This window comes from Palaemon carinicauda, chromosome 15 (genome assembly GCF_036898095.1).
Source record: "Palaemon carinicauda isolate YSFRI2023 chromosome 15, ASM3689809v2, whole genome shotgun sequence".
NCBI classification, from domain to species: Eukaryota; Metazoa; Arthropoda; class Malacostraca; order Decapoda; family Palaemonidae; genus Palaemon; species Palaemon carinicauda.
In genome coordinates this window covers 29,556,728-29,569,679 of record NC_090739.1, presented here as the reverse complement: position 1 = coordinate 29,569,679, position 12,952 = coordinate 29,556,728, and the positions used below count along the sequence as shown (strand labels likewise).

General features: G+C 44.5%; 1 protein-coding gene across 3 annotated transcripts in view; it reads left to right on the top strand.

The window, feature by feature from the left end:
* Window positions 1–12,952, top strand: part of LOC137654537 (transmembrane protein 181) — a 198,601-nt gene that overhangs the window by 31,765 nt on the left and 153,884 nt on the right. For all 3 annotated transcript variants that reach the window (XM_068388251.1, XM_068388252.1, XM_068388253.1), the window contains exon 3: window positions 12,442–12,606. In XM_068388251.1, the coding sequence (XP_068244352.1) occupies window positions 12,442–12,606 (165 nt within the window). The remainder of the gene's footprint in view (window positions 1–12,441; window positions 12,607–12,952) is intronic.

Below are 12,952 nucleotides of genomic sequence, written 5' to 3'. Positions count from 1 at the left end.
CTCTACTGCAGCTGCTGCAATGGGATGCTGAGTTGCAGCGTTCGTCGGCATGGGAGGTAGACCCTCTAGCCCTCTTCGACGTCGTGGTGTCAGAGGACTCGTCTGCTGCCCTGCTAGCCAACTCTTCTGCTTCCTCTGCTTCTTTCGCCATTGCTGAAGACTGCGCTTCCCCCATGCTGACCAACCTTTAGGGGGGAGCAAAGTCCTAGGCATGTCTCTCCTGCAAGCGTTTCCTCCTCCCGAGGGGGTTTACTCATAGAGACTCTTCTTCGGAGGCCTGCTGCTACTGCTGATCTGCTTGCTGATCCTCATGCTTCTACTGGGCGTTATTGTGGTCGTAGACCCCGCCGTTCTTATCCTTTTCTTTGCCTTAGAGGTGCTCCTCCACCATCAGTGAAGAAACACCGCTTTGGTTCATCGACCTTGTCATCGCAGCTCTCCTCTTTGGAGGAGTCTTCTTGTTCTGCTTCACCTGGTTCTTGACCTTCGCCTACCTTCGGACCTTTACCTGCCTCCGGATCTTCTCTTGCCTTCGGACCTTCACCTGCCTCCGGACCTTCACCTTCCTCCGAGGACTCTGCTGCTCGTCACCGAACCTTGGTTCGTGATTCGCCACTGAAGGATCGTTCGTGATCTTCTTCAGAGGATGTTCGCCCTTTTAAAGGGCACATCCTGTCGCCTGACCTATGTTGAGTTGCTCGCAGACCTCCGACTCGCCATTCGCCCACTCACCGACCTCCTGTTCTTCACACTCTCTTGTTCATCAGTCTTCTGGTTCCTGTACAGCTGCTCGTCAACCTACCGCTCGCCAATCGCTTGCTTGCAGATCATCGCCATCGCACCGATCCTTTGATCGCATTTCACCTACGCTTCCTTCTAATGATTCTCCTGATCACCGTTCTCCCTCCGACCGCTGTTCACCAACGCGTCGTTCTCCCACACACTGTTCTCTCCTTTCACCGCAACAACTCGTCTCGTCAGAACGTCATTTTCCTGCTCGCGTTTCAGCAACACATCATCCTTCTTCTCGTAGGGGGCCTACGGTTTTTCCAGAGCCGACCGCTTGTTAACATTCGCCCAAGCGTCAACACTCACATATGCGTCAGCGACCGCAACTGCTTCAGCGCTCTCCAACGCGTCAACACTCACCTACGCGTCGCCGACCGCAACTGCTTCAACGCTCTCCAACGCGTCAGCCTTCATCACCTGCGTCAGGTCTCATCAGCTCGCCAATGCTCACGAACTCGCCAGTGCTATCCAATGCATCGGCATTCTCCTATACGTCAATGCGCTCCACGGCATCAACAATCGCCAGCATGGCATCACTCACCAATGCGTAAACACTCATCAACGCATCAGTGTTTGCCAACGCTCCAGCATCCTCTGGTCACTTAACGGCCAAAACATAGTGGGAAAGAGAACAGACAGCATCAGCCTCCAACTTCCAAGAAGTCACAGCAGGCCTCCAGGCCACAGGTAGGTGTGCAAAAGGAGACTGAAGATAAGCAAAAGGTAGATCATCTCCAAGAACTGCAATCCTCTCTCTGAGGAGAAGTAATCTTCCTCTCCACAGGTCATCGTCACCCCATTCCACTCCTCACAAACACACAACAGCAGGACTGCCGGGAAAGGAGGAAAGGGGCAAACTGGAAGAATTCAAGATCCCAAAGTTGCCTGCCTCTAAGAAGGATTCAATTCAAGCTAAGACTCCTACTTCAGACCTCAAGATTCCTCAGAGGGACCCTTCATCTTCCTTTTCTTCAGGGGATCTGTCAGACACCACCAGCGTCAGCAAACGGTCGTGGTTGGTAGCCATAGTCAAGGCAGTAATGCAGGTTTTCGGACCCGCTCTGTCATCGCGTACTCAGGAGGTTTCTGGGAACCTCCCGTAAGAGTTCTCTGTTTGCTCAGACCACGACAAAGGACCATGGCTACCTTCCCCTTGAAGAGAAAGAGAGGAATCCCAGAAGTCACAAATTCTTCAAGGGTGAAACTGACTTCAGTTAGAATTTATAGGGCAAGGGCTAACCTCGCTGGTTCCCCTTCCCCCAATCTTTTGGCTCATTGGCACCTGAGCCAAGAGTTTTCCATGAGGAATAGTCTATGCCAGACTCTCGTCTACCATCTCAGGAGGAACATCTTCCACGTGACAGTAGTATCACTACTTTAGAGGTTTTCAAGAAGGTCAGACCATCTAGATCTTCAATGCTGGAGACATATCTTTTGCCCAGGAAAAAGTCGAAAGAAAAACGTTGCCCAAGTCCTTTTTGAGGACTTCTGAACCCTCAGAGGGGGTCATGCCAGACCACGACCTACCCTAAGACGAGTTCCCAGGGGTGGATGATGAAGATCTCGCTACCAGCCCAGGACTGGAAGAGAGCAGAGAGAGTCGTAGCACGTTTTCTGGCATGTCCAGACTTTGATGAGGGCTCTCAATGGTTATCAGACCTAGAGATTTTTTTTTAAGAGGGCAAGGACACAGTCTTTGGCACTCAGAAGTCCTCGAAGTCCACAGCAGCGTTTTCATGGTCTCAGGGGATGAAGAGTGCCCGTGTAAGGTTGCCTCAACTCCCCGAATTCTCTGCTTCCTTTCGATTAGGTTCGTCCGCCAAGTTCCTTCCACCTCCTTCCATCCAACAGAGGAGATACTATGAGATCTTGGACGAGCCCTGACCAGCCCTTCTTCTTCACCATTCATAGAGGAATTTCTGGTGTTAAGTCATGTTCTCGGCTGCAGAGATCCTAAATCAGGAAAAGGTTGTGAAGTATGCCATGCAGGGTACTTCGTGGCTGGATCTTTGGTAAGGATCCATAGGGATCCTGATAAGGATGGAGGATTTTTCCAAAGAAAGTACCAGGAAGGTGATGGAAGCCTTCCTTCTCTCAGGTACCCACACCATCAAGATTCCATCACCAAGTCCTTAACGTCAAGATTGCAAGGCTCCGGAACAACTCTCTGGAGAGATCCTCTTTGTTCGTGCCTAGGGATGTTGAGCAAGCTGCGGAGAGATGGAGGAAGTCCCTCAAGGACTCCCTCCTCCATAGGGCCTTGACATCCTGACCCTACAGACCACCAGCTCCTCCGCAGACCAACCAACCTAAAGCCTCAACGAGTAAGTCGGTAGCGAAGAAATAGATGTCTAAAAACCCCTAGGACAGGCGATCGCCCTGCTTATCCACCAGTGGGGAGATGCCTACAAAGCTGCTGGGACAGGTATATACAGCTTGGGGCTGAACCCTGGACAGTCTCCGTGATTCGTTCAGGGTATCGCGTCCCGTTCACTTTATGTCTCCCTCCACTAATCAAGGATCCATTAACGATAAACTCCTTTGTGATGGGATCAGCAAAGGGGTTGGCCCTTTGTGCCGAAGTCCAGACCATGTTGAAGAAGGGCACTTTCCAGGAGGTCCCCGATGACTCCTCAGGCTTCTTCAGTCAACTCTTTCTTGTGAAAAAGGCTTCTGAAGGCTGGAGACCAGTCATCGACCTCTCAGCTCTGAACAAGTTTGTCGAACAGACTTCGTTCAGCATGGAGATGGCAGACACTGTCAGACAAGCGGTAAGACCACAGGACTTCATGTGCACACTGGACCGAAAGGACGCATACTTCCAGATCCCAATCCATCAGTCTTCAAGGAAGTATCTAAGATTTAACCTAGACAACAGGAAACACCAGTTCAGGGTACTGTGCTTCGGTCTTTCCACAGAACCCCAAGTCTTACCCAGACGACAGGGTAGTGAGGCTGAGGAAGGTCGCGAGACCTTTTCTCAGATGAAAAGAACTCCCAGCCCAGAAGTGGCTGTATCTCCTCGGACAACTATCATCTCTGGCCCATCTAGTTCCCAACGGCCGCTTCAGGATTTGATCCCTCCAGTGGCAGCTAAAGTCCAATTGGAATCAGGCCTTCGTTTCCCGGATATTTTGGTCCCCATTGGACCAGAAGAACAGACAGACCTCGAATGGTGGGTGGCATATGAGAATCTGCGGAGGGGTGTAGATCTTCTCGTCCTCCCCCCAGACTTGATGCTGTTTTCCGATGCATCGAAAGAAGGGTGGGGTCCCACGTGCTGCACCACACGACCTCAGGCCTTTGGTCAGAGCTCGAAAAGTACCTTCACATAAACCTCTTAGAGATGAAGGCCGTCTACCTGTCCCTTCAAAAGTTCCATCAGTTCCTGGTGGGTCACTCAGTTGTGGTGATGAGTGACAACACCAGAGTAGTTGCTTACAGCAACAAGCAAGGAGGTACTTTTTTGCAGCCCCTATTCCATCTAGCAGTAGAGATACTGAGATGGGCCGAAGTCCACTCGGTCTCACTATCAGCTTGCTTCATTCCCAGCAAAAGGAAAGCGCTCACAGACAATCTGAGCAGAGCAACTCAGTGGGTGCCAAATGGTCTTAGGATCATCTAGTAGCCTGATTTTGTGGGGGTTCTCCGACAGTGGATCTGTTTGCAACGGTCGTGAACTTCAGGCTCCCGTTGTACTACTCCCCAGTCCCAGATCCCAGAGCTTTCTGGCAAGATGCATTCCAACAGACATTTACGCCTTTCTCCCGTTCTGTCTGATGAGAGGATTACTCAACAAGGCCAGAACATCGGTTACCCTCTCAATGACCCTCATAGCTCCACTATGGCATCATGCAGAATGGTTCCCGGACCTTTTGCAGCTCCTAACAGAGCTTCCAAGAGAACTTCCTCCCCAACATAATCTACTTAGACAACCTCATCTCATATACCACAAAGTCATGCCTTGCTCAGAGAGGATTTTCTCAACAAGTTGCAAAGAGGATGTCTGGTTATCTGCAAAAATTTTCAGCATCAGTCTACCAGGCCAGGTGGAACGTCTTCAGTGGTTGGTGTCATGGAAGAGGTATCTCTCCATTCAATGCCACTATTCAAACAATAGCGGAGTTCCTCGTGTATTTGCGGGAGGAAATGTGCCTCTCAGTTTCGGCAGTGAAAGGCTATCGCTCAGCCTTGAGCTTCGCCTTTAAAGTGAAAGGAATGGACATCTCATTGCTAGAACTTTCTTTACTCGTACGGAGTTACAAAATTACCTGTCCTCAGTCAGAAGTGAGACCTCCCCTTGGAACGTGGTTCGAGTCCTTCGGTCTCTAAAGAGACCTCCCTACAAACCATTACACCAGGCAAAAGATTGCCACCTTACTCGGAAGATGGTATTCCTACTCGCCTGGCCTCAGCCAATCGAGTATGTGAACTGCATGATCTTTCTTATGACATCTCACATTCAAAGGGATGGGTAGAGGTTATATTCATTTTTATCCATGAGTTTGTTGCCAAGACTCAGAATCCAGGGTTATTGGATCCTAGATTTGATTCCTTTTGGATAATGAATCTCCGCTCTGTAACTGACGATCCAAATCATCTATTACTATGCCCAGTAAGGAGTTTGAGGCTCTACCACAAAAGAACAGCGGCAGCTCGTCCCTGGGTGCTTTCGCTCTTTGCCAGCACCGGGGGAAACAAGAGGAGGATCACTAACAACGCCATCTCTGCATGGATTCGCAAAGTCATTGACCACGCTTTAAATCCAGATCCTCCTCCAACACGTCTACCCAGAGCACATGATGTCGGACATAGCTACATCTGTGGCCTTCAAAAGAAACTACTTTTTGATGCAGGTTTTACAAGCAGGGGTGTGGAAGCATCATATGACTTTCACAGCCCATTACCTGCAAGACGTGACCCACAGGAGACTCAATACGTTCCCTATTGGTCCTGCGGTGGCTGCACAACAGCTGGTTTAGTACCTCAAGCTCCTTATTGAACAAGTAGCAGAAGATTGAGGGCACTGTAACCTGGTTTTAGTTTGTGTGAATGAAAGGGAATGACTGGCTCATTTCTTTTCTTCATACTCTCTCTTGGGGAAAGCAACATCCTGGTTCCTCTGCACAAGCTGGCCTCAACCAATGCAGGTAAACCATAGCTCCCTTGTGTACCTAGTATTGAGTCAATACTGTTAGTCCCCATACCTAGCGAGGTGGTATTGGGAAAGTCTTGGTCAACTCTGTTAATTCCTATGGACTCGAAATAACTAATACCTTGACAGTCACATTGCTAGTAACTCGACACACAGCTTGCTTAGGCCGCAGACCTTGTGTAGCAAAGTTTAGCGATGTTTTAGGGTCTTATTTTTTTATACCAGCTTACATATTAAAGGAAACCCCAGGTAAAGCCAAAAATCCAGATTGGCAGGGACATCCACCCTCCTAATGGGCGAGTCACCCTTATAAATAGCGTAGGTTGGTATTCCAATTATGGAACAAATGACAAATTTGGAAGTTATTTGTATTTTCCTAAGGATACAAATCTTTAGCTATTCATACAAACTTTCCCGCCAACCCTGTCCCCCTTGAAGTCCTACCTCCAAGCAAAGTGAAGCAGTCACTGGTGTGTGAGTGAGAGTGGTAGCTAGTTCCCCCCCACCCCCGCTAACCAGCGGGATGGGTAGTTAACCCTTGCTAAATTTCAATAGCTCGTCCTTTCAACTTCGCCAAAAGTAATAACCCTATAAATAGCTAAATGTTTTATCATTAGGAAAAATACAAATTACTTCAAAATTTGTCATTTTTAAACCCAGCTTCGAACTACATTATGCCCCGACCATTCATACTTACTTATCTGGTACCTACTTGATTGAGACACTAACCTTTTAGGATTTTCTACACAATCAATTTGTCCTGTTGCTGTCCAGCAGGCAGTGCTCCAGGATCAAGGCAGTTAATCTCATTTTACCATGATCTTAGAATCGTATTGAATTGGTAACTCAAATGCATGGTCAAGCAGAAATGAAGGACTGAATGTTGCTCTTAAACACACTGAAAATCTTTTTGGGCAGACAGAGGGAAGCAGCGCAGCACCAAAAACATTAGGGTGAATTGTAACAACCTCCCCTGAAACTTTTCTAGTCATGGAGAACTTGTTCTACACGGACTTTCCAAACCAGTGATTGCTGCAGATATGTTGGAAGCATCCTTGGTGAGCAGCTAGCAATTTTCCTTCCTTGTTTTAGTGGAACAGGAAACAGGAAATTGGGCTTATTAGCTGATAGACTTTTTCCCCGTCAGGATAGTTCCACTCGGACTCCTCCTCCAGGGACCCTACCGTAAATGAATCCAAGCACGGTGCATATTTTGAGTACATGATCACCTGCTCTCAACCTACTGGATGACCAAGCAACACTTTTGCTTTCTTCCCAACAGATTCTATTTGTCACATGGTAGTGTTGAAGGAAAAAAAACTCCACCTTTGTGACTTACTTCTACTAGCAAAGGGGTTCTGTATCACAGACCCTTGGCAATTGGGCTATTAGGTATGCCCTGGAGCAACCGACAACATGACAGAGTTGTACAGTACACAAGCCCCATTCCATCGAGATGAATGATCTAGTAGACATGCTCAATCAAAAGAAGCATGGAATAGGATCAATAACTCCTCAGTTCCATGCATGGTGAAAAGATTCCTTACACTTTGCACCTTTAGTATCATCATTGAAGGACTTGTTCGCCTTCCATTTGATCCACAACTTTAGTTCTGGAACAACGGCCTATAAGCTGCTCGACCATTCCATGGACATCAGCAGCATTTGGGTCACCTTCCAATACACCAGTTTTCATTGATACCCAAGTCTTTCCACCCTCTTTCTTGGTTTGCCTAATGCCTAAGTCTGTAAATGATTTCAGTTTCAAGGTACCTCATTGCTTCCCAAGAACCATACACCGGATGGTATCCATACTGATGCTTCTCCTTTAAATACCAATAGAACTATCCTTCTTCTGTAAGAAGCTTTGTAGTAGGGATACTTCACAAAGCAGAGCCTCTCCGTTTCAAAATCTGTCATTCGGCCTTTTTTACTAGAATTCTGACTGAAAAGCTCAGATATTTTTCCATCTAGAAGATTGACCTGGGCTCAGGAATACGTTCGAGTGGTCTTCCCTCTCTAGGAACTCAATTCCTTTAGGGAGGTTGGTCGATTCATTAGGTCTTCCAAGCAGACTCTCTGATATCCTTGACTGAGTATCAGATAGGATTTGAACCCAAGACAACTCACAAGCCTCAGCTTCAACATCATGATGAGTATAACGCTTGACACTTTGTTATCAAAAGTCATTCACTATGGAGGAAGGCCCTCCTGTCCCTTGTCCTGAGTCTGTGTCCAAGAGCCAGCTTCTAGCCTCGCACAACTCCAATCTCAAGCTAGTGAGGACAGAATGACTCATCTGATGTACGAGGACACGGTAACGCTTTGAGAGATCTAAAGTCCCCATATGCAGCACCAAATACTTTTTCCTGCACAGAAAGGATGTAGATAAACATTTCCAAAACATTGCTTCTTCTGACTCGTGCACCTTCAGCCATGCTACCCCAATGAGATTCTGGAGAGACCATCCCAGTTTGAGTGCATGAAGTCAGTGATATCAGATCTACCCTAGCCTTTAAAAAGACCATATGAGTCTGGCATGACAGGAAACTTCGCTGCCCACTAACCATGAGTGTACCCACAAGTCCCCGGATAACTTTAGCTTTACTCATGAGGTAGCTTCAGTACTCAACAAGTCATGTTGCAAACCTAGCTCTCTTATGGGACATGAAGCATCTCATGTAAAATAGTAGTTGCAACATAACTCTAAAATCTGAAGGAGAGGTAGATTGTCTGGCTGTTCTCCTCTTCCTTTTTCCCCTTTGGGGTGAAGCAGTTGCTCTATTATATGCTTGATTGGACAGTAAATGCAAGTGGACCTCGAGACCGAGTAACTTTTCTTTACAGACAAGCTCTGTATCACAGTATCTCCCATCCCCCATATGAGGGGAAGGATGGATGAAATGTATGCATCTCACTTTTCATAATGAACAATATTCTTATGGATATAGGTTCTTGCACAACCACCTACCGGTCTCCTGGTAAGGAACTAGCCCAACACCAATGGTATCTCCATGATCAGGTTGTTAAGCGGTTGAAGGTAGTCATCACTTTCACTCTTCTCCAAGACCAAAGGGTATTGACATTTCTCGGGTGAGTAAAACCAGCCAGACTGGATTTAGGGACTTTGTCCCTCCTAAGGATGAGTCTCCTATTAAACATCAATGATTTGTATTACGTGTAGGAAGAAATAAATTTTTTTCTAATGAATTTGTATTATTAAGAAATAAACAAACCTGATACTTTTAAGTTTCACTTCTCACCTCAAGCATCCTGCAAGTCCATGGTGATAGGTCAAAGTGAAGGTATTGCTACCTGGCAGGTGAGTGTGGCCTACCTGCCACCCAACAGCCAGCGGTGTTACAGTACCTCATTAAAAAATTTAACAACCATTCCAGCTTTGCTGAAGTCATACAGTAGGTCCCCAACTTACAAACATTAAGTTACGAGAAGTTGTTAATTGCTAAATTTTGACCTGTGGTAGGCTTAATCTAACTTGCATGCATATGATATGCAGCTGAAAAACTTAAAAGATAGTCCTGTTTTATGTAAAATAAATATCAGGTTATTGTAAATGTCTTTTCCGTACTGCTTTAATTATATAATAGGTTTAATTATTTATACAGTACAAGGAAGAAACAGCCTTGAATTCTATTATTTTAAACCTTTCTGCTGCTAAATCCTTGCATCGCCACAATCCTAGATTGTGAGGCAGAAGACCGAGTTATTAGTCTTGGATCCTAATATTCCTAAAGTAAGCATTCCTAAACAATCTCCTATTTCATATGTGGATGGCGTAACATATTGTACAATTTCCTTAAATCTTGATGGGTGAATGGCATTTCATCTAAAGTTAATTGCTTGCATCATGTTTCAGTTGAGTTTGTGCTCTGTTCACTTGCTAGCTTGGCCACTAGCTCATTACGAGTTAGCTCTAGCAGGTAAATATTGGCGCTAGTACATCTACTGCCCAAAAGATTCCTCTGTGTGCATGCTGACCATCCCCCTTATCCAGGTGTAAACTAACCTAGAAATCAGCTGGTTTCTTATGGTTCAACTTGTTATACAAGAAGATGAATTGAAAGAAAACACAGAGGCAGACCTTGAAAGTGTGGAATTATCCCTTTTTCAAATTGGTGAGAAAATACCCTAATATGTTAAGTAATGTAAGTTCATAAGCTAAAGAAGTAGCTACTTCCAAGACTGTTTATATCCTTTAGTTCTTAACTTAGCGGTGGATAGAATTGATAACTTGTTTTCCCAGATTCAGGAAAAGGCTATCAATTCCTGTTCCTGTTTATTCATTAAGCCTTCTATAATACGGAAACATGCTGAAGACCCATCAGTTCCCTAATCGTGTCATAGATTTCAATTTGATTTCTAGTCTTGACACCATTATAACACCTCATAAATAAAAATGTTTAAATTCAGGTTTTAGAAGTTGGTTGACTAAAGATATGTTGTTTCTAGATACTGTAATCAAGTTGGGAGTGTTCTTGAGTTACTTTACTTAGCAGATTCTGTGTATTTATTATGTTTAAATTATCTTCCCTGCATGATTTGTTAGCATTCCTACATTGGGAAAGCACTATCAGGCCAAATAGGCCATCTTCTGTAATTGGTGTTGTCTGAGGGGCACTTCTCCTTTTGGAACCACAATCCAACAGATAGTGGACCTCCTAGCTTTCTTATGAAGAGAGAGATTCCTTTCAATCTCAGGAGTAAAAGGCTACTGCTCAACCTTGAGCCAGGTCTTCAAGCTGTAAGAAGTTGACCCTTTAGCCTCATAGGGTTTGTCATTGTTGGTCAAGTGTTTCAAACAATTTTGCCCACCAAGAGAGCTCAAAAGCCCTTCTTGGAATGTAGCTAAGGTTTTTAGGTCTGAAAAAGGCCTCTACAAACCATTGAATAAAGCATAGGATGGGACCTCTCCCTCTTCTTGCTTTGACTTCAGCTAAATGGGTAAGCAAGCTAAATATAATGTGGTATCTCGTTAGGAGGTCTCATTTTCCTTTGTTCCCGAGTTTGTAGCGGAAACACAAAAACCAGCTGAAAAAGAACCAAGATTTTATTCTTTTTCAATTTTCCCCTGTAGCAAAGAAAATGGCAATCCAGATAAGTTGCTCCTATGCCCTGTGAGGGCACTAAGATGCTATCTCTAGAGAACTCGACCATTCAGACCACTATGGCAGAACTTGTTCATCAGTCCAGGAAGACCCAAGAATAAAATGACCAGAATCATCATCTCTTTCAGACTACGGGACACTATTAATAGAGTTCTGTACCAGCTAACGGAAGGTTTTTGGCATAGGATCGATGGAGTTCGGAAACATTGGACGACTTTTACGACTCACTATCTATGGGAATGCACCGACATGTCACTCGAGAGTCTTCTTAGGACCTGTGGTAGCTGTGGTTTAACGTACCTTGCTCCTCACAGGACAAGAAGTATTTCGTCTAAGCGAATGGTTACATCAATGTAGATGAAAGTAAGAATCTCTGGCCTTCATTCTTCTCCTTCCCCTTCCTTGGGGTGCAGCAGTTGGACCATTATTTTTCCATGTCAGACTTTGATGCAGGTAAGACACCATACAGAATAACTATTCTTTCAATGTTAAGATAGAAGTGCTTCTCCCCTGCTCCTATCAAGGTACAGGGTGCATAGTATTGTGAACCCATCAATTTACAGATACAGTAATTACATTACAGACACAATACTCTTGAAGTTATAGTTCTTCTGTGACTGACTGTATACTGTATGACAGTAGCCTAGTCCTATCCCCTGACACTCGGGTGATAGGAAGTGAATTGTAGTCAACACTCATGCTTTTCTTAAGGACCATGTGTTAGATTTCCTGGGATTTTAAACCAACCAGTTTGGGCATAGGAACTTCCTCCCTTATGAGAATAAGTCTCTTATTAAAGGACAAACGTTTGTATCCGTAAAAGAACAAATAGGATTTTTTAAAAGTAATTTGTATATTTCCTAACTATATAAACCTGAGTCTTTTAAGTTATAATGTACTCCCTGCCCCATCTACCCCGCGAGTTCTAGGTGAAGGTCAAAGTAGCTTCTCAATGAGCTGGTAAGGGGCCGGGGTTTCTTCTCTACCTGCTAGTAACTACTGACATCTTGTTAAAAATTTTAACAGCCGAGTTTCTAGCCGCTCTGAAATTATACTCCCAATAAAGGACTCAGGTTTGTATATTTAGGAAAAATACTGTACAAATTGCTTTTTAGAAAATACTGTACAAACTGCTTTTAAAATTTTGTGATGTTTTACAATATTTATTAGTTATTTATTTGTGGTATTTTGTATCTTAATTGTTGTAGGTTTCTGTACTTATATTTTATTCTAGTTGATGTAAATTTTGTTCATAAGAATGTGTGCAATATTATATTCACTTTAGTTTAAATAAATTGCTAGCTTTTAAGATGTTTGCTTTTAAGATGCTTGGTTTTAAGATGCTTTAATGTTGTGTTCTATATCTCTCAGGGCCTCCCATCACTGTTACTGCAAAACAGCGAGCAACTCAATTGTCACCAGCAGTTAATCAATCACAGTTGACATCAGGGCCATTTGTTATGAAGTCTCCTCCTCTCTCCACATATGCACAACAACTATGGCTTATATCAAAAATCATGATAGATATTAAAGATGGTAAGATGCTACTTTCACAAACATTTTTATTTAAGAACAGATTATTTTCCTATAAGTTTGTGTATAGAATACAGTACATCAGTGGATACTTTGTATCTTATAGATTTATCTTAAGATAGAAGTACAGTACTGCAATGATATCTTTTTGAAGAAAATTTCTTTTGTTCAGGCATAAATACAAACCCTCCACTATTTATGGGGTATACTTTCGGCGTAGCTGAAAGACAAGCCATGATAATTTTAGTGAGAGATAACTGCCCCTACCACTAGTTAGCAGGTGGGGGGTGGGGTAGACTGACTACCCTGCTCACTCACACCTCTCGGCTGAGTAACCACTTTACTTTTT